This window comes from Typopeltis vanoorti, chromosome 1 (assembly GCF_054136105.1).
Source record: "Typopeltis vanoorti isolate ZY-2024b chromosome 1, IOZ_Tvanoo_1.0, whole genome shotgun sequence".
NCBI classification, from domain to species: Eukaryota; Metazoa; Arthropoda; class Arachnida; order Uropygi; family Thelyphonidae; genus Typopeltis; species Typopeltis vanoorti.
In genome coordinates, this window is record NC_143549.1 from 68,714,173 (window position 1) to 68,735,010 (window position 20,838).

At 36.2% G+C, this 20,838-nt stretch overlaps 1 protein-coding gene across 1 annotated transcript in view; it reads left to right on the top strand.

Moving 5' to 3' along the window:
* LOC150110067 (copine-8-like) overlaps positions 1-20,838 on the top strand; it is a 301,155-nt gene that overhangs the window by 74,785 nt on the left and 205,532 nt on the right. Inside the window, exon 4 of the mRNA XM_090406591.1 lies at positions 4,564-4,603. Within this exon, the coding sequence (XP_090262717.1) occupies positions 4,564-4,603 (40 nt within the window). The remainder of the gene's footprint in view (positions 1-4,563; positions 4,604-20,838) is intronic.

A 20,838-nucleotide genomic window follows, 5' to 3' on the forward strand; every position in this document is an offset into this window, starting at 1 on the left:
GCCTTGTCTATATTGACTGAGCTACGGAGGCTCTAACACACACACACACACACACACACACACACACACACACACACACACACACACACACACACACACACACACACACACACACACACACACACACACACACACACACACAAACAAATTATATATGTCCCACAGAAGGTTCTACTAATGTAGAAGTGGAGGAATTTTTTGTGGCTTTAGAGAAAGCAACTGACACAATGAAAAATGAAAATTTGGTTCTTGTTCGGGATCTAAATAGCATAGTGGAAATGATTGTCAGACATACAAAAATATTTTGGGAAAATTTGGAGAAAAGAGCAAAGCTAATAATAATGGCAAATACCTTTTCGATTTCTGCTCATGACATGGACTGGTTATTACTAACACAATGTTTTAACATAAAAATGTGCACAAATTCACATGGAAAGAAGAGGCAAGGAATAAGAAAAGTCTCATTCACTATGTTATTGTTGATAGTGATGTTTTCTCCCTGGTGTAGGACACTAGAGTGTACAGAGGATTTGAAATTGGAAGTGATCACCATTTAGTCTTGTATTGAAATTGAAAGTATTGAAATTCATATGCTTATGTGATATGCTTGTGAAAGCATATCACAAGTTCTTGGCAAACAAACCAGCTTGTGCTCCTAGCGAATACAAAGACAAATCTAAGAAGGCTAAACACTGTGTAAAACTAGCTAAACAAAAATCATGGGAAAACTTTGGTAAGAACATAGAAATTAAATATCAGTAAGGTGGCAACATATTCTGGAGGTTGTTGAAGATGCTTAGAGATGGCAGAAAGAGTGCTGTAAAAGGAATTAGAGATGATAAAGGTGACATGAAAACTGGAGAAAAAGATGTCCTTGAAGTAATGAATAATTACTTTGCAAAACTATTAAATGAAACAATCAGTGACAGCACAGCTGTAAAAAAACACTGACCAGGCATGCAATCAGCCATCAAAAGCCATAAAAAAAAAAAGCCATCAAAAGCATGAAATGTGGAAAGGCAGTTGGAGATGATATTCACCAACTTCCTTTCCAGAAATGCTCTAGTATGGAGGTATAAACGTCTTATAGTGGCTGCACTGCATAGTTCAGAAGGCCTGGAGAGAGAGGGACAAATTCCAGATGATTGGACTAGAGCTCTCATAGTAACGATATATAATAAGGAAAAACTGAATGTGAGAATTATAGAGATAGTTCTCTACTGAGTGTTCCTGGTAAGATATATGCAAGTATACTTTAGAAATGGTTGAGAAGAGAAGCTTGGTTAAGAGCAATCTGGATTCAGGCCAAATAGAGGCTGTCAGGATCAGATTTTCACTTTATGACAAATAGCTGAGAAATCATGGGAATATAAAAAAGATCTGTATTTAAGTTTTGTCGATCTGGAAAAGGCATATGACAAGGTGCCAAAAGAGAAACTATTCAAAACACTACAGTGTATGGTGTCAGTGGGGCATTATATCGTGTAATACTTAGTCTTTATTTGAGTTGTAAGTCAGCAGTTAGAATTGAAGGATGTACAGGAAGATTCTTTAATGTTAAATCTGGTGTCAGACAAGGATGTACATTATCACTTCTGTTATTCGTTATCTATATGGTTTACATTATGAAGGAAAGTGGTATTAAACCTGATATGAAAATTGGAGATGTTTATGTCAGCTCTTTGCTTTATGTGGATGATGTTATACTTCTAATTAAATCTGCTACAAGTCTTCAGGATTCCCTGACTAAATTGAATAAATGTTGTAATGGATGTGGTATGAAGGTCAGCAATAACAAGACAAAGACAATGAAAATAGGTAGAAGCAATGAAAATATCAACTGCATTGTGAATGAAGAACCTGTGGAACAAGTAAAACATTTCAGCTACTTAGGCACGAATCATCATCAACAAATATAGTAGGAAGTCAACTGAATAAATTTATATGGAATAAGAAAGAAATTAGTCAAAACTGTAAACATTTATACAAGACAGTGTTCAAACCAATTTTAACTTATGGTTCTGAGAGCTGGGTCAGAAGTAAAACGCTCGACCAAAGATCAGAGACTGATGTGAGAGTCCTGAGAAAGACTAGAGGCATGAACAGATTGCATCAATGGCAATATCATATTAAAAACGAGGATATTAGGGAAGAACTTGACATTGTTAGCATCCAGGAAATGTTTGCAGAGCTAATCTCAGGTGGTATGGTCACTTAAACAGAATGGGAGAAGAAAGATTAGTAAAACAAATGTTCTCTGCCAAGTTTGCAGGAAAAAGACCCAGAGGAAGACCAAGATATAGGTGGATATATAGTAAAAAGTGCCTTAGAAGATAGAAATATAAGATCTGATATATTGGAGTCTTGACAGGTAACAGATTGATTTGGAGGAAAATTGTAGATAGGAAGTTAGTAATGATGTAAATTTTTCATGTAGTACTATCATATCCTGTATGCCCCTTGAGGGTACATGTCACGAATTTGATGATGATGATAATAATTATATACTTGCTTAGGATATATGATGAACTAATGCACAATGTCAAAATTTCATTGCTTAGTTTCATTTTCATTGTCAATGCCCGACAAGTATGCAAAAGACTGTTTGCATATTTGTCTGACCCTGTTTTCTTTTCTTTACATATAATATAATATGATTTTGGGAAGATTCTTGCTTCCCCAAATTTGTTTTTCAGATGCAAGCATCCCCCCCCATTGTTTTTTGATGGAAAATATTCTCTTTTATAGACTTTCCAAACTGAATTATCCGATGCTATTATGATTGGACTTTGAGGTAACCATGCCATATCACAGCATTGTGCTCAATATGTTGTAATGATCAGTGGTGCACTCAGGATTTAATCTTGGAGGGGGCTGGATGCTCAGGATTTAATCTTGGAGGGTGGGGGGTTCGAGTTGAGTAGACGATTTGCGAATACACACTACACATCACATACGACCTATGACTGAGCATCTGCAGTGATCGCTAATTCATAAGTAGTATAGAAATAGAAGACACGACACAATAGGAAAAGATTTTTGGTGAATTTTCTAGTGTTTTTCCTTTTCTTTGGGGGTGCCTGGGCTCCTTGCCCCCCCCTCTGGGTGCACCACTGGTAATGATATAGTCAAATCATGCTATAGAAAACTCATTTTAACTGCATTATTTCTCTGGAAATTTGATACATAGTTTCTGATAGTTTTTAATGAATAAGTTTCATATGGATTTTGCATCCTCATGATTGTGATTGCATAAACAGAAATAGTTTTTGAAAGCCAAACGGCTATTTTTCTGGCAACCTTAATAATAATGAAGGAAATATGAATCTTTTGATGTTTAACTGCCAGTAAGCGAAACTCTAAGAACTCGGACTAAGATCTATGAGTTTCATACCAAAAAACTATCAGCAAATCCAAGTGTAAGTAATCACTTGGTAGTACAACACCAAGGCAACTCGAATCAAAGGTGGAGCAAGCTCCACCTTTGGCGTTGCACTACCAAGTGGTTACTTACACTTGGATTTGCCGATAGTTTTTTGGTATGAAACTCATAGATCTTAGTCCGAGTTCTTAGAGTTTCGCTTACTGGCAGTTAAACATCAAAAGATTCATATTTCCTTCATTAGAAATAGTTTTTTTTTTAATAGCAGAATGTTTTTCTATAATGAATTTCTTTTTTTTTTTTTTTTGCATGCTATGGAGTTTTGGCTTAGAGTTTAGTTTACATTGTTATAGTGGTTTTGGCATGATGAGAGTCATCTTCATAATGGTGTTTGTTATAATGAGAGTGGACTGTGTTTACAAATTGAGATCATAATGTGCCACCATACCATCTTTTTTTTTGTCAAAAGGTGCATTTGGATATAAGATTATTGAGATTCTTCTCATGTGGAATGTTGCAAATGTTTGTTTATGTGGCATGCGATCAACACCTTCCACAAAACAGTTTAGACCAATTAAGTGGTCTGTTAAATTAGTATCCTCCATTGAGCAAAGTGTGCATTTTCTTGTAAAAAAGTAAGAATTCTTTACGCCAGAAATAAATTTTTGTGGTTTGATTTGCAGTAATGAATGGAATAATCATCTGAGAGAAAAATATGTTCATGTTATTTGTAAGTTGAAGAATTCCATAAGAGTGCCTTGTGAGTAGCATCAAAGATGTCCAAACTCCTATTACTAAATTCATTTATGCATCCTGGCTTAAACATCTTAAGCCCCTAAATCCATCTTCATTATTCTTTTTAAGTTGAATGAGCACTGTCCTAGCAGCGATTTGGAAAAGGAACCTATTTTCAGTAATGTCCACAAATTCAGATTGGATCCTAGATAAATCAACACTGTCTGTCCTTTTTTAGAACTTTTCTGATTCTTGGGATTCTTCAAGTGAAGGAACAAAGATTATTAAAACTCTGTAAATTTCTGCATTTGTTTTTATAATTTTTTTCCTTCTTAATTATAATTTTAAATGAAAATTATCTCTTCCTTCTATTATTTTTATTTATTCATATTAGATTCCTTACTTGAAAATATTGTTTAAAAAGTGCTGTTCTTTTTCCCCTTCAGTTATGATGTAGATTCTACAAGTGCAAACCTGGCTGCTCATGTAAGTATGTAAATATTCTGAAAATGTGGATGATTTATAACCTAGCAGTGATATATATTTGTGCTTATATATAACATCTTAACCATACTTAGAATTAAAGTAAGTAGTCATGATGAAACAATAGTTTGTTTTGTAACTATCTGAAACAGATTTAGTTGAATGTTCTGTGATAGTTCATTCTGAGAAGCTAGTTTTCATGAGATGATAATTAGACTAAATTAAAATATATCAAAAGATTTAACTCATAGAATAGTATTTTAGAGGGAAGAATAATACACAGCCCTCTCATTCAGTTGTGGAATTGTCTATACTTGTTAATAGAGAGCTGATTTTATTATTGATTTTGATGAAGTTAAAGAATATATTGGAAACTAATTGATTCTGTAACTTCATTAAAATCAAATAATACTGAAGAGTTTCTGGCCTCAGTTTAAAGGTTTTCACTTTTGGCATCAAGTAACACAGAGAAGACTTCCAAATAAAATTTGTTGGTATCATCACTACAGAGGCGGTAGTCAAATTATATCCTTTGAATAACATGAAGATTTCGGTCTGAGGTACACCCAATCACAGATTGGATTGATTTTCCAACTTACTTCATGGCTAAATTTTTATTTCATCTGTTAAACTCTCAAACTCCCATTCTTATTCATCATCTATATGAATCACATTATGAAAGAAAGGGGCATTAAACATGTATTAGAATTGGAGATATCAGACTTATCTCTTTGCTTATGCAGATAATATTGTACTCCTAAACACATTCAGTGCAAGTTTCCAGGTTCTTCTCTAAATAAATTGCATGTCAGCTATAACATATTTGGCATGAAAATCAACAATAAAAAGACCAAAACTATGAAAATAGGCAGGAACATAGAAAACTTTAGTTGCATTCTTAGTGCAAAACCTATAGAACAAGTAAAATATTTTAGCTATTTAGGTACTGATTTTAGTGAAGATGGGAAATTAAATTTGGAAATAGACAAACTAGCAATATACAAGACAGTATTCAAACTAGTTTTAAGTATGGATCTGAGAGTTGGGTTAGAAATAAAGCAGTTGATCAAAGATTATACAGATAGGAGTTTTCTGAGAAAGGTAAGGAGAGTGAACAAATGGCAACAATGGCAGAATCATATTAAAAATGAAGATATCAGAAAGGACCTTGTCATTGTTAGCATCATTCAAGAATATATAAGCAAAGCTGATCTAAGGTGTATGACCATTTAAGTAGAATAGGTTAAGCAGAAGTAGCAGGGTTTTTTCTCCTGTGGTTTTTCATCCTGCATACAGAAAAATCAGCCAGGAGATTACACATGCAATAACAGATCTTTTTTTTAATGCGATTCTTACCCACAAAAGATATAATATGAAACCTATATTACAATAGTAACTTAGATGATCTAAAATTTTTTTGTACTTTTTAAACATTTATTTTTCATATTTTAAATTATCCAGAAATCCTGCTCCAGTATAATTTTAGCTGTATACCTATAAGTATTCTTTTGTCTATAAATTGTGTGTGTGTCCTAATGGCCAGTTTGCATGGTTGTGGGACAAAAAATCCTGCCACTTCAGTATGAGACCGGCTAACTCACCTCCAGTTGAAAGGGCTTAATAAAGGTTCAGATCCCAGACAGGATTCAAACCTAGGTCTTTCCATTGAAAGGCTTCATGCATACTGACTGAACTATAGAGGCTCTCCACACAATGATCAGTTTGTCTAAAATAATTATTATACTCACTTGGAACTTGATACATGCTTAGAATGGTAAGAGGAAGCCCTTTGTCCTTAGAGAAAAATAACCTTGATGAGAGTTTATTAATAGGAAAGAACAGTGATATCAAATTAATTTCTTTAATATTTTTCATCAATGTCAGTTTAAATTTGAATGCTTATTATTATTATTACCCTAAGACCCCATTGTAGTCAAAGACTCATCTAGGATTTTTGTCATAACACATTCAAATTCTCTGCAGACACCACACTCTCACTCTTGTTCACACCCTCTTTATACTTCCAGGGATGACCTCTTGTTTTCCCCGTGATCTCCCACCATTTTCTGAAAAACTTCTTCAACTTGATTCTGTAACAACCCCTTACCAACTTCTGTCTCTATCATATCATCTCCCCCCCCCCCTCTTCCTCCTATCCACTAGACTCTGTAAATTGCATCTTCTCAACATTTCTTCATATTCAACATTCCAGAGATAAGAAACTACCTTAGTCAGTCGCCTCTGGACAGTTTCCAACATCTCTTCATCCTTTCGAAAACTATGTGACCAAATCTTATACACAATAACCTAATCAGAGCTTTATACAGTAGAACAAGAATCTCCTTGCTTCTAGAAGGAGATTCTTCTACAAATCAGTGTCCTGTGCATCATTCCCAGAATTCATTGTATTGTCCTCATAGTTTTGGCTTTGTGTCTTCTAAATTTGAGATCCTTATCCACCATCACCCCAAGATCTCTTATTTCCTCCACCTCCAACAATATATCCCCACCAAGCATAAATTTTACATCCCATCTTTGTTTCCCATTTTATAACTTTGCAACTGGCATTGAACTGGTATCCCTACTTTTGTGCACATTCACTCAATCTATTCAAGTCTTCTTGTAAGGCCAGAACATCTGCTCTTCCTCATAGTTGACATTCTAACTTTGCACCATCTGCAAACAACTGAATATTTCCATCTTAATCTTTCCCAATATCATTAACATACAGGTTAAACAGCAGTGACCCTAAAACAGACCCCTGCGGCTCACTGCCAGTGACTTTCCTCTTCTGGGATATTGATCCCCATATACAACTTTGCTGATACCTATCAGATAGCCAATCTCTAATCCAATGCACTAGGCTAATATCCAACCCCATCTGCTCTAGTTTGATTATCAGCTTATGCAGTAATCTATCAAAAGCATTTGCAAAATCTAAGTATGCTACTGGGTATCCATCTCCTTTGTCCAATGAAGCCATCACCTTATTGTAATAAGTAAGTAGATTTCTAAAACATGACCTCCCTGTAGCAAATTCATGCTGTCCATTAAAATTAATACCATTGCTGTCAATCCAATTCTGGATCCTGATTCTCACCAACCTCTCCAACACTTTAACCACAACAATTGATGCACAAATAGACCCATAATTTGATGCTTGAGTTCTGTCACCTTACTTATGAAGCAGCACAATCTTGCTTTCCTTCCACTCCTTTGGAACTTGACCCAGTGCAGGACTCATATTAAACAAATATGTTGAGGCAGATGGCAACTCCTTGGTGCAGTCTTTCAAAATACATGGTGATATACACCCTCTGTCCAAAAAGAAACCAAACTTTTGATAGAAAATAAAACACAGACCAATTATAATTATTCAAATCACTTATTTCAATCAATATACTCTCCTTCAGCTTCGATACAACATTTTTCATGGTCAATTAATTCGTTAAGTGAGTTTTTTATATCGGTTTTTGGGATGCTGTTGAGGGTCGTAGTTACTGCCGCTTGAACATTTTCAATGGTGTCGTATCACTTTCCTTTCATTGGCAAATGAAGTTGGGGGAAGAGAAAGAAGTCACAGGGTTCTAAATCAGGTGAATACAGTGAGTGATCCAACACACAAACTTGGTTTTTGCTCAAAAACTGTCTCACAATGTTTGAATGATGAAATGGTGCATTATTGTGCAAAAATTACCAACTGCCTGCATCATGATATTTATGCCGCACAGGACAAATTCTCGCTATCAGTCACTTCAAAACTTTGAGATAAAATTCACAATTGACCTTTGGCCAGGCGAAACAAATTCTTTTTGGATAATGCCCTTGGAATAGTCAAAACAAATCAGCATTGTCTTTACTTTTGACTTCTCCAAGCGACTTTTTTCAGATGCCCCTCTTCTGGGGGTCTCCACTCAGCACTCTGGCGCTTTGTTTCGGGCTCATACTCAAAACACCACATTTTGTCACCAGTAACGATCGTTTCAAGGCAATTTGAGTCTTTACGAGCAGTTTTAATGAGGTTCTTGCAGTGTTCAATTCGATACATTTTTTGGTCGTCGGTCAACTTGTGGGGAACAAATCGCGAATTCAATTTACGAAGGCCCAAACTCTCAATCAAAATGTTATTCACAGTTGATTTTTGAATCCCAATTCATCTTCAATCAATCTCATGGACGATTTTGGGTTTTCTTTGATGAAATCATGCACTTTTTGGATGTTAACTTTGCTCAATCCAGTTTTTAGACGGCCCGGCTTTTCATCGTCCTCAAGCATCTCATGACCACTTTGAAATTGCTTAAACCACTTCTAAACTTGAATAAGGGATAAGCATTCATCACCGTATGTTTTTTGAAGTATTTGATGCATTTCAGTAAAACTTTTACTAAGTTTAACACAAAATCACTCACAGCTCTCTGATTGAAACTCATTTTCTGACAGTTCCTCAAAACACACTGTCACTCTTGGCCCTATAACTTGGCTTCTAATGAAACAAATGTCATAAACAGTTAACACAAGACTAATGAAGGTTGCCGCTTTTGACAACAAAAAGATACACAGGTGGTGCCGCTAGTTTCTTCTGTTTTCGAAAAGTTCAGTTTCTTTTTGGACAGAGGGTGTATTATCAAGTTACACAGCCTTATTAACATCAAGTTTGCTCATTTACAGTTAGTCTCTCTCTCCTGCTCATTATCAACTGCTCTCAAACTCTATGATGTCACATTCACAAGAATGAAAGACCTTTATGAACTGGTCGTTAATACCTCAACTATATCCTCTGCAGCAGTTGTTCTTATACCATTTTCTCCAGTCAGTGTCATCCTTCCATAATCATTCTTTTTTTTGCTGGCTGCATATTGAAAGAACTCCGTGGGATTCTTTTTGCCTTCATTAGCTAACTGCTGCTCATACTTCACTTTTGCTACCCTTATCAACCAAGTCACCCTCCTTGCCTGGTCTTTGTAATCCTCATGGAATTGGTTACCACTTCTCTTATGTTGCCTCCATAATGCCTTTTTTCTCTGTGTCGCATACTTAATCTCTTCATTCATCCATTTCACATTAACCTTCTGACCCTTGGAATACATTTAGACATTGTTTCTACTAGATAGTTCTTGAATATCCCTCAAGCTGCATTGATCTCTTTTTCAGCTAACTCCTTATTCCATGCTACCCCTGCAAGCTGTCTCCTGAGCTCTTCATAATCACTAGCCTTGTAGTTTCACATATATCCTTTCCTCACAGAGATCCTCACACTACTGGCAACTACCAAGGTAATCACTGCATAGTCACTTTCAACAACTGGAGGGTGATTTGACACCTCATTTATAATTACATCCTCTGATGAGATGATCAAATCCAAGACCCTCAATCCTCGTATGCCCTCTGTTACATACTGCTGAGGTAGTTGTCCCTTAAAAACTCAAGAAGCTCATTTTCTTTACTTCTAGTTACTATTTCATCATCCCAGTCTGTATTGCCATAATTAAAATCACCCAAAATGATTACCCTTTTCTTATTTGCTTGGCTAATTTGATTATACATTTTATGGCCGCTACCATCCATATTACCAGGTCTATAACATCCGACTAAGTATTTCATTCTGTTCACCTCTATCTCACACCATACTACCTCAAAACTACTGGTACTATTTCCCTCTTGCATCTCTATCTTGTATGGACATAACTTTTTCTCTACCATCAGTAGCACTCCCTCCTCCCTTTTTATCCTTTCTATCTTCATGAAACATAACATACCCTTCCATCTCTATTCATGTCATCCTCATCCAACCATGTCTTACTTATCCAACAATGGGTGAACAGACTCAATTAATGCAACCATTTCATTTGCCTTGTTTCTTACACTTCTAGCATTTGTATATAAACATAATAGCCCATTCCTGGATCTATGGCAAGTTTCACTGATACCACTTTTTAGATGTGACTTCTCCATATTTTACTCGAACCATTTCTTTTTCTCCTTAATCATCTTAGAACCTCCTTCGAATCCAGCCCTTTTCCCCTGATCTCAAGTCATTTCCTTCCATTTTGTCTACACACACACACATTCACATCCTCTTGGAGCATTAACCTTTCTCACACTGTGTTCCCCCTGTCCAACCTGATCCTCTCCATTTCCCGGTTTGTCTTACTCGCTTGTTCTCTAATTCTCTGTTCTCATGCTACCCATTTTTTCATTCATAACCACCACTTCAATCTCTCTTTTCTTACTCTCCTGCTCTTTAATGTCATTTCTTACTTGATCAAATTCATTCTCTGCACATTTATTTAAGGAAAGTGTCAAAGCTTTAGTGAACCACCCAAACTTAAATGATTGTATGTCTTTGCCAAAACTTTGGCAGAGTCTCATTCTCCTTAATCATCAGTAGTTTTTTATGACATTATTATCTCAATATGTTCATGAGACACCAATATCTTCTAAAATAATCTATTGTTAACTTCTATCTTACGTTTATATATTTGGTTTAATCCTTTATCTAAGTGTAAGCAAACAAAGTTTGCACCTGAAGTAATTTCAGGACTGGGGTAACTCATGGCAAAGGTGGTATGACTTCACATCACTTGACTTAGTATTCCATAATGCAAAGCACATCTCCTTGCAGACATGTATAACACTTGAGGGAAGGGTCACTACCCAGACCGGTTTTGACCTTTATTGAGGTCTCATCAGTGTGAGCCAGACCCAGAGGTGGTGATACCAAGGCAGAAGTAATGCAGAAGTCATATTTCTATATACGAGTTGCCAAAAGGTGTCACACCATATTATTAAAATTCTCTGGATTAGAGATAGTTGATGGAAGTTGTTTTCCACATGAGCTGCCCCAGTCCTGAAATTACTTCAGGTGCAAACTTTGTTTGCATACACTTGGATAAAGGATTAAACCAAATATATAATTCATGGCATAACCAAGTGGAATTTTAATAATAAGGTGCGACACCTTTTGGCAACTCGTATGTGGAAATATGACTTCTGCATTACTTCCGCCTTGGTATCACCACCTCTGGCTCCCACTGATGAGACCTCAATAAAGGTCGAAACTGGTCTGGGTAGTGACCCTTCCCTCAATGCATGGTGTTATACATGTCCACAAGGAGATGTACTTTGCATTATGGGATACTAAGGCAAGTGATGTGAAGTCATACCACCTTTGCCCATGAGTTGCCCCAGTCCTGAAATTACTTCAGGGGCAAACTTTGTTTGCTTACACTTGGATAAAGATCCAAATATATACAGTAAAACCCCGTTTTTATGTTCCTGCAATTTATGTTTTCCTGCCATTTACATCATTTTCCATTGCTCCCTTCTTAAGGCCTATTCTTACGATATATTGTTTTCCCACCATTAATTTTCCCGTGATTTGCGGTTTTTTCTCGGGTGGCAACACTGATTTCCCAATTGATTTCTGTGGAAATTTGTGCATTACTGTTCCCAGATGGCATTACTTTCCGCTGTGGTTTCGTTTCTGCCATCACAGTGCCTTTCACGCTTGCAGCAGTGATGTAGTGATGAGCGATACCATGATTTTTCAATTACTGTACGAATTGATATTGCAGAATTTCTGCTACATAATTTAGCATGTGGTAGTTGCTTTCAAGTTACTGTGGTGGATGATCCATGTTAGTAACATGGAGAAAAAGGACATAAAATGTATTTCGGTAGAAGAAAAGATGGCAATTCTGCGATGTGTAGATTGGCATGCCGAACACGTGTGCAATTAGCAAAAAGATCTTGGACTCTCTGTGTGCCCACTTTGAACATGATAGTAAAGAACAGGTCAAGCATTGAACCAAATGCAAAGCAATCTGGCACTATGTCAAAAAAACGAAAATATATCCGGATGACATATGATGAATTGGATAAACTTGTGGCGGAGTGGTTTGTTTCTATGAGAGCGTTGGGTATTCCAGTCGATGGTACTATACTCCTAGTGAAAGCCCTTTAATTTGCTGCGAGGTTGGGGATTAATGGTTTTACTGTGTCAAAATGGATGGATTGATCGTTTCAAGACACGTCATCATATTGTGTATAATCAAGTGTGTGGAGAAAATATTAGTGTTGCAGCGGAAACTGTAAACCAGTGGAAACACGAACTAAAGACTATTATTCAGGACTATGAACTGAAAAATATTTTCAATGTTGATGAAACTGTGCCCTTTTATAACATTCTGCCAAGTGAAACATTGTGTTTTAAAGGAGAGAAGTGTCATGGTGGAAAACTCAGCAAGCAGAGGGTAACAGTTTTGCTCATGGTCAATGCTAATGGATGGAAGAAGAGAAAGAATTGGTTGAAGAAGACTGTGATCAAGAACCTACCGTCCCTTCTAGTAAAGAAGCAATGGAAGCTATCTCTATTTTGAGGCAGTATATTGCAAGTGCATCAGGTGACGATGGGGCATTCAATGCCTTATACACTGTGGAGAGGCAGGTGGAACTTATAAGAGTGCAGAAAAAGCAAAAACAATCAACAATTAGAGATTCTTTTAAATATATAAATGTAAGTAATTGTAAATTCGTTTATTTTCAGTTATTAAATTTTGTAATCTAGCATGTAGAGTCACATACTAGCAGTAAGTCATCTTTTAGCCCTTTTTTTAATGTTTTTTACATTTTCTGCTATTTACACTTTTTTCCATCAGTCCCCTGGAAAGTGTAAAAAAGGTGTTTTACTATAATTTTTAGCCAAGTGGAAAACAACTTCCAGCATTCTATCTTGTTCAACCCTTTCTACACTGAGCATCACTTATTAGTTTCAAGCCAAAATACTTGTAGATAAAATGTTATTCTTTTTTCTGTGTTTACATTTTAAAAGTATATTCTTGAAAATTATGAAAATGTAATTTGCATTTCATAGGAAATAAATGGAGGACTCAACCAAGATGGCAAAAATATGTAGATGCCATAACTTTGTATGCCTCCTTTTTTTTTTTTTTGTGCTTATTATAAATTACATTTGAATTAATGCTTATTGTATGTTCCCTATTTTGTATTGGAGAATTGTGGTTGTGCCAACAGCGTTTTTTTTATTCTTATTACAATGATGAAGGGAAAGTGATCAAAGGAAAGCAGTTGGTGGCTGTGCTAGGAAATGAAACAAAATTGATTTAGAAATGAAGGTGAAAATGATTAAGAAGTACAAAGTAGGACAGATCTTATCATCTGTTGTATGGGAGTTAGGTCTCACTGTTTCGATGATGAATCCTATTTTAAAGGATAGTTCATGTATAAAAGAATCAACACATTTTAAAATCATCAATGATCACAAAACATCATTCACAAGTCATAGATCATTTCGATCTACGACATAGATCAACAAGCTATTAATAATATGAATGGAAAATCAGATTCTGAAGGATGTGCTCCTGAGTTTAATGGCCATTCAAGCAAAAAATGGATGTTTTAATAGGTTTAATCATTGCACTAGTTTTCACAATAAAATTTGCCCTCAACCTTCACAGTGGTGTACTTATCAGTGTGTTATTTTTGATTATAAATGTTTGTACTTGCTCTTATCTTAAACTTTTTATTGTGCATTTTGAAGCACAATTTTGTAAGTTTTCTTGCATGTGAGATAAAAAAAAAATTGCATAAATAATTCTATTTACACGTTCATCGAACATTTCTTTTTTGCTTCATTCAAATTCAGCATGTATAGTTACCAGTGCCGCATAAGCATTTAGGAAATTCTGACTTACATAAAATTTCACTAACATAACTTACATAAGTTTAGGGAGTGACTGAATTTCTGATTTCACAATAATGATTGATTTCATTATTGTGAAAGAAATACCTCATCTGTGCAAGAGTCTTGAAGAAGTTAACTTTTATTTGCCTGTCTTTAATAAATTTAATCACTTGTCACTTCTGTGGAATTAAGATTCACTGTAGAGGTCATTTTACCATAAAAGTCATACAGTATTATTGCAGAAGTTGTTATCATTTTGACAGGATACCCATAGAACACTGTTATACAAATTGGAGCAGATGGGAATGGATACTAAATTGGTGATATGGATAGGAGAATGGCTCAGAGAGCGATACCATAAGGTGGTGTATGGAGGAGCCGAGTCCAGAATGAGGCAGGTGACCAGTGGTGTGCCTCAGGGCTCTGTTTTTGGGCCATTGTTGTTTAATTTGTATATAAATGATATAGGAAATGGCTTAAAGGGAGATATTCAGTTGTTTGCTGATGATGCAAAGTTGGGTAGCGCAATAAAAAATCAAGCTGATGTTAAAAGTTTGCAGGATGATTTAAATAAGCTGGTAAAATGGGCAAAAGATAATGGATGCCACTTCAATGTGGAAAAGTGTAAAGTCGTGCATTTTGGGATTAAAAGATTACCAGCTGTGTACTACATTGATGGAAAGGTACTCCAAGAAATTGATGAGGCTAGGGACTTAGGGGCGTTGGTAGATAGGGAGATGAAGTTCAGAGGACACATTGCTAAGGTGTCCAAGATTGCACATAGGATTACTTGGTTGTTGAGGAACACACTGACATCCAGAGATAAAGAGGTTATTATTCCCCTTTATAAAGCGTTAATACTTCCACATTTGGATTACTGTGCTCAGGTCTGGTCACCTGTATTCCTTGGAGATGAGGAGGCCATGGAGAGGGTTCAGAGAAGAGTGACCAAGTTGGTGAGTGATGTAAAAAATGCTCCCTACATTGATAGATTGAGAGCTTGTGGATTGCAGAGATTGGTTGATAGGCGAAGAAGAGGGGATATGATAGAAATATTTAAATTACTGAAAGGTTTTTATAGGATTGATGCAGGGGAAATGTTTCAGCTGTATGATAGTGATGGAAGAACAAGAGGTCATCCCTGGAAATTAAAGAAGAGTATGGTTAACAAAGGTGTCAGAACAAAGTTTTTGCCTGGAGGGTGGTGAATGAGTGGAATTCATTGCCTGACTTAGTTGTGAGCTCTTCATCTGTAAATGAATTCAAGAAGAGACATGACAGATATTGTTTTGCTAGTTTGGGTCTCCTGCGATGAGTCTACTGACTCCATGGAGATACCCATAATAATAATAATAATAATAATAATAATAATAATCATGGACAACATCTACTATAATACTGCAGAACTTAACTGTTCATAATATGGAAACTCAATGAACAGCAGTTCATAATAGTCAAAAAAAAAAGCATTCATAAGTTTTCATCGTGTCTTTCTGCTTTCAGTGCTAGTATTCTGTACAACTATTGTTAGCTTCAATCTCATTGGGCAGTGCTTTCACTGATAATATGGATTTGTTCCATCAAACAGTATTCACTAAAGGAACCAGAAATATAAAGCAGAAAGAAACATCTGTGGGGTAGTAATTGAAGAGTCAAAAGTGAGAGGGATAATTAATTAGCCAAATTAATTATCTTATTCTATCTTATACTGTCTTATTCTGGAATGCAACAAGAAATTTTAAGATTTTTTGTGTGCAGCTCACAAACATGAGCTATATTCTAATGTTGGGTGTATTTGGGATTTGGATAGAGTTAATAGTTGTGTAAATCCCAAATGCTACATGAAAAGTTTCACTTTGAGTGGAAAAGCTTGCAAAGATTTTTAGATACCAAGAAGCTGTTGATGTGATGTATTTGTTCCAGTCCAAGAAGACAGTTTGAATCTTGTCTAATGACTGGTATTATGAAAAGTAAGGGATGGTAATTTTAAATATTTTTTGCAAGAAAGAAAAACAGTACTCTGTGTGGTTGGCATTGAAGGAGATTAAGTAATCAAGTAATCTCACCCATTGAAGGATAGTATGATCTCTGTTTAAGGTGCTGATTGTGGATATTGAAGCTCGGGATCTGCAAGGTTTGTTAAATCATTAGAAGGAGTGCAGTGTGCTATCATTAGTAAAACTATGTATAGTAAGAGAAGGTAATATCCACATAGGAGAAAAAGAGTAAGTGATGTAGCAAAGCCCTGGAACACTCCTGTTGGTGAATACTGAAAAGAGGAAAACATTTACCATGACATGCAGTGAACAACCAAAGGGAAACTAACTACCGAATTACAAAAGGTAGAAAAAGATGTCAATTTGCTGAGGCTAGCTTCAATCTCACACCTGATGAAATGCCCTGAATATGTCAAGAGCAAGAATACAGGTTCTCAAATATTTCCATGTTGTGTTCAGAGCAAGAAAGAAAACAGGACTGTGTTTTATATAGACTGATAGTACTTAATATGGACTAAGAGATTTGCCATTGATCTGGAGTGCAGAATCCATATTGATTGTCATTGATGAATTGGTGACCTTCCAGATAGTGAAGAATCTGATTGCTGATGTTCTCCATTAGGTGAGGATAATAGGTTAGTAGTGTGATTGCAGATTTTTTTTTTTTGTAATTGGCTGAATATGAAAGGTGCAGACAATTCAGGATAAGTTATTCTGGAGCACAGCATATTTTAAGTACAACTGGGGAGATGCCATCAGGACCAGAGGTATCTTGGTTTGGTGCCTGGGTTATTTATTATTCGTCTAATGTCTTACTGTTGAAATGTACAGGATATATGTGTGCACTGTTTTTCTGGTTTAGTAAGAAGTGATTTGCCTTGGTCATCTGTGCAGGGGTCAGAGGAGAAGAATGATTAAGTAGTCAGCTTTAATGTTATACTTGCACCTAGATGAGAGAGAGACAGAAAGAGAGGTGAAAATAAAAAATGAAAACTTGCACATCAGTGCACATATACAAGAATCCAGAAGGCATGACTTTGGAAACTTTTTGTCAAGGTCATTTTGTAACAGAAACAGATTTTCTGCATTTTTCATTTGTTGCATGCCCTCAGTGTAGAGCTGATTATGAAGCCAGACCTTGTGTCAACCCACTTGGATTTTTTTCTTCACATGGTTGAATTGTTTTTACTTGAACTGCCTTAGTCAGTCCACCTGCCATTAAACTTTGCTTGGATAGTGCTGAGAATTTTGAATGGAATAGGGAATGAAGGCTTTCATCCCAATGAGAATAACTTGTAACTTAAATTATACATGTTTTTGGTTATAAAATGTTACAAAATATAAGACTTATTGTTAAAGTGACCATAGATTTTTAATTCGTATGTATGTTCGTACAATATTGCCTACCGGTTTTGCTAGTAACTGACTAGCTTTCTCAAGGCTTGAACAGTACAGAAAAATGGTAAATGCAAAAAAGGTTTAAGAATACAAAAAAACATTAGTACCTGTTAGGTAGCTAAGGTAACATGTTCGCGTGACATTTCTACTCAGTATCATGCAAACGCGTAATATGATTATTCGCGTACTGTAGTTCTGTTGAACTGAGGGAATAAATTAGATTTTTCCAAGTATCGTTCAGTATGGCCCCTTGATTTCTGTTTAGGTTGCTGCCTGTACGTAGCACTACTGCTGCTTCTTTAAATAATCGATGTCTGTAATCTTCGTCTATGTAGGGTACAGAGCTGTTATTCCAGTCTATAGTGTGGTTCGAAGTTGAAAAGTGATGTGCTAACCCAGAGGTGGTTGTTCTGTTGTGATTTACATCGCCAACATGTTCTTTCTGTCTTATTTCCAGGTTTCTCATTGTCCAATGTAGGAAAGACCACACGTGCATGGAATATTATACACACCTGGATATTTATAAAATGGAACACAATTTCTCATCCACATGTTGAGAAATCGAGCTAGAAACTTTATCTCTGATGATGAAGTTCAAACAGAACTGTCTCAAATCGCTATAACACTATCACAACATGGTTATCCTCGAAACATCATCAACAAATTTCTATACAAAGATAACCAACAAGAAAGAACAGTCTCCCAGCAAATTTCAACAACAGTCACCCCCTTTATGGGTTCAATTTCCACCAAAATTGCGAGATTGTTAAAGGCCCATAACATTAGGCTTGTATTTAAACCAACTACTAGCATCAGACAGGTTCTAAGATCTCCTAAAGACAGTGTTCCATTTTATAAATATCCAGGTGTGTATAATATTCCATGCACGTGTGGTCTTTCCTACATTGGACAAACTTCGAGAAGCCTGGAAATAAGACAGAAAGAACATGTTGGCAATGTAAATCACAACAGAACGACCACCTCCGGGTTAGCACATCACTTTTCAACTTTGAACCACACTATAGACTAGAATAACAGCTCTATGCCCTACGTAGATGAAGATTACGGACATCGATTATTTAAAGATAATTTTACGTACAGGCAGCAACCTAAACAGAAATCAAGGGGCCATACCGAACGATACTTGGAAAAATCTAATTAATTCCCTCAGTTCAGCAGAACTACAGTATGCGAATAATCATATTACGCATTTGCATGTAACGCGTGTTCATGATACTGAGTAGAAATGTCACGCGAACGTGTTACATTAGCTACCTAACAGGTACTAACGTTTTTTTGTATTCTTAAACCTAGCGAAACCAGTAGCAATATTGTATGAACATACGTACGAATTAAAAATCTATGGTCAGTTTAACAATAAGACTTATATTTTGTAACTTGTAACTCACCTGGCGCAGGTGTTTGGATTAGAGAGAGAGGGGGGGGGGAACTGTACCATGCTCTGACCAGAAAGAAAGCAGAAGTCCCAGAGGTTATCCCATTTTGTGCTGTTATATCACCAAAGAGTACATTGTTAGAAGTGGCTAAACGAAGAGCATTCTGTGGGTAGAAAACTTGTGCAGGATGATAATTTGAGTTCCTATGAAGCATCCTTTCTATAGTATACTTGGAAGAACTTCTTCTTCTTCTGCAGCTTCTCCCACTTAAGTGGGGTCACTGTTGATGATGATGAGTCTCCTCCACATCCTCCTGTCTTGGGCTGTCACCACATCTAAGTTCTTCATCCTGAAATCCTCTTCTACCAGCTCCCTCCATCTCTTCTTTGGCCACCCATGCTTCCTCCTTCCTTGCACATCCATCTGCATGACCCTTCTTCCCACATATTCGTCCTCCCTCCTCATCACATGACCAAACCATCTCAACCTTGCCTCGTGTATCTTCGCTCCTAAGTTCATAACTTTCACTGTTCCCCTCACCTAGTCATTTCTCAGACGATCCTTTGTGGTCACACCGCACATCCACCTAAGCATTCTCATCTCTGCTACTTCCATCCTGCTGATGTTATTTTTCCTCAGGGCCACAGTTTCTATAGCATACGTCATAGCTGGCCTCACTACTGTCCTATAGATTTTGCCTTTCAGATTGATCGGCACCCTCTTATCACATAACACTCCAGCCATCTCCCTCCAGTTCCTCCAACCCGCTTGTATCCTGCATCCCACTTCCTTCTCAGCTCCTCTATCTTCTTCCACTGTTGAACCTAAGTATCTGAAGTCCCTCACCTTCCTGATGACATTACAAGAAGAAATAATTAAGAAAATATCAGTGTGTAGGAGAATGGAGTTTATGTGGTATCCAATTGAGAGATGAATATGTCTTCCACTTCATTGGTAGAAGTGGAAAAGAGAAGCCACTTGAAGTACTGAAAATTGAAATCCTCTCAGAAGATAACCATTTGGGTTATCTGGAACAAAACATTTGTGTTAAATTAGACAGGAACTTTCAGCAACTTTTTGGAATGTTAAAGTAAAATTATGGTGATAAAGTTTTAAATAAAACTAGTATTAAAAAATATAAGCACACTGCAGATGTTATGATTATCCATCAAGTATCTTATTCTGAGATAGAAGGATGTTATCCTTGGTTTGTCATTGAAAGAGATTTCATGTATATTGAACAGAAGAACAGTTTTATCAATTTTGTCAGTGTGTTCATGTGCCAATTTCTTGCAAAAAAAAAAAAAAAAATTCAGTTGAAAATATTCACCCATCCCTCCCTTCTTGTAATGCGTTATCTAGAATTTAAATACTTTGGACATTTTTGTAACTGAATCCCAATATAGCACTGGGACTTAGTCAGTTCTATTTTCTGCATGGAAAGACTACTGAACTCATGACTTCAACAAAAGCGGATCGGTTTGTGCACTGATCACATAGTTAATTTTTGAGTGATATGAGTTTTTCATTTGAGGAACTCTTTATAGGTCTTTAATTTCTTTATCTATATGAATATTTTAACATTCATAAAATACTTTCCAAACTGGATGATTTTTATGATGAACGTAATAAGATATTCTAAATATATATATATATATATATATTGTCCAGCCACAGATGCCAGATCCGTGGCTGGGAATGTGCCAAGAAGAGTCATTTCATGTTGAAGCAGAGAAAGGAATA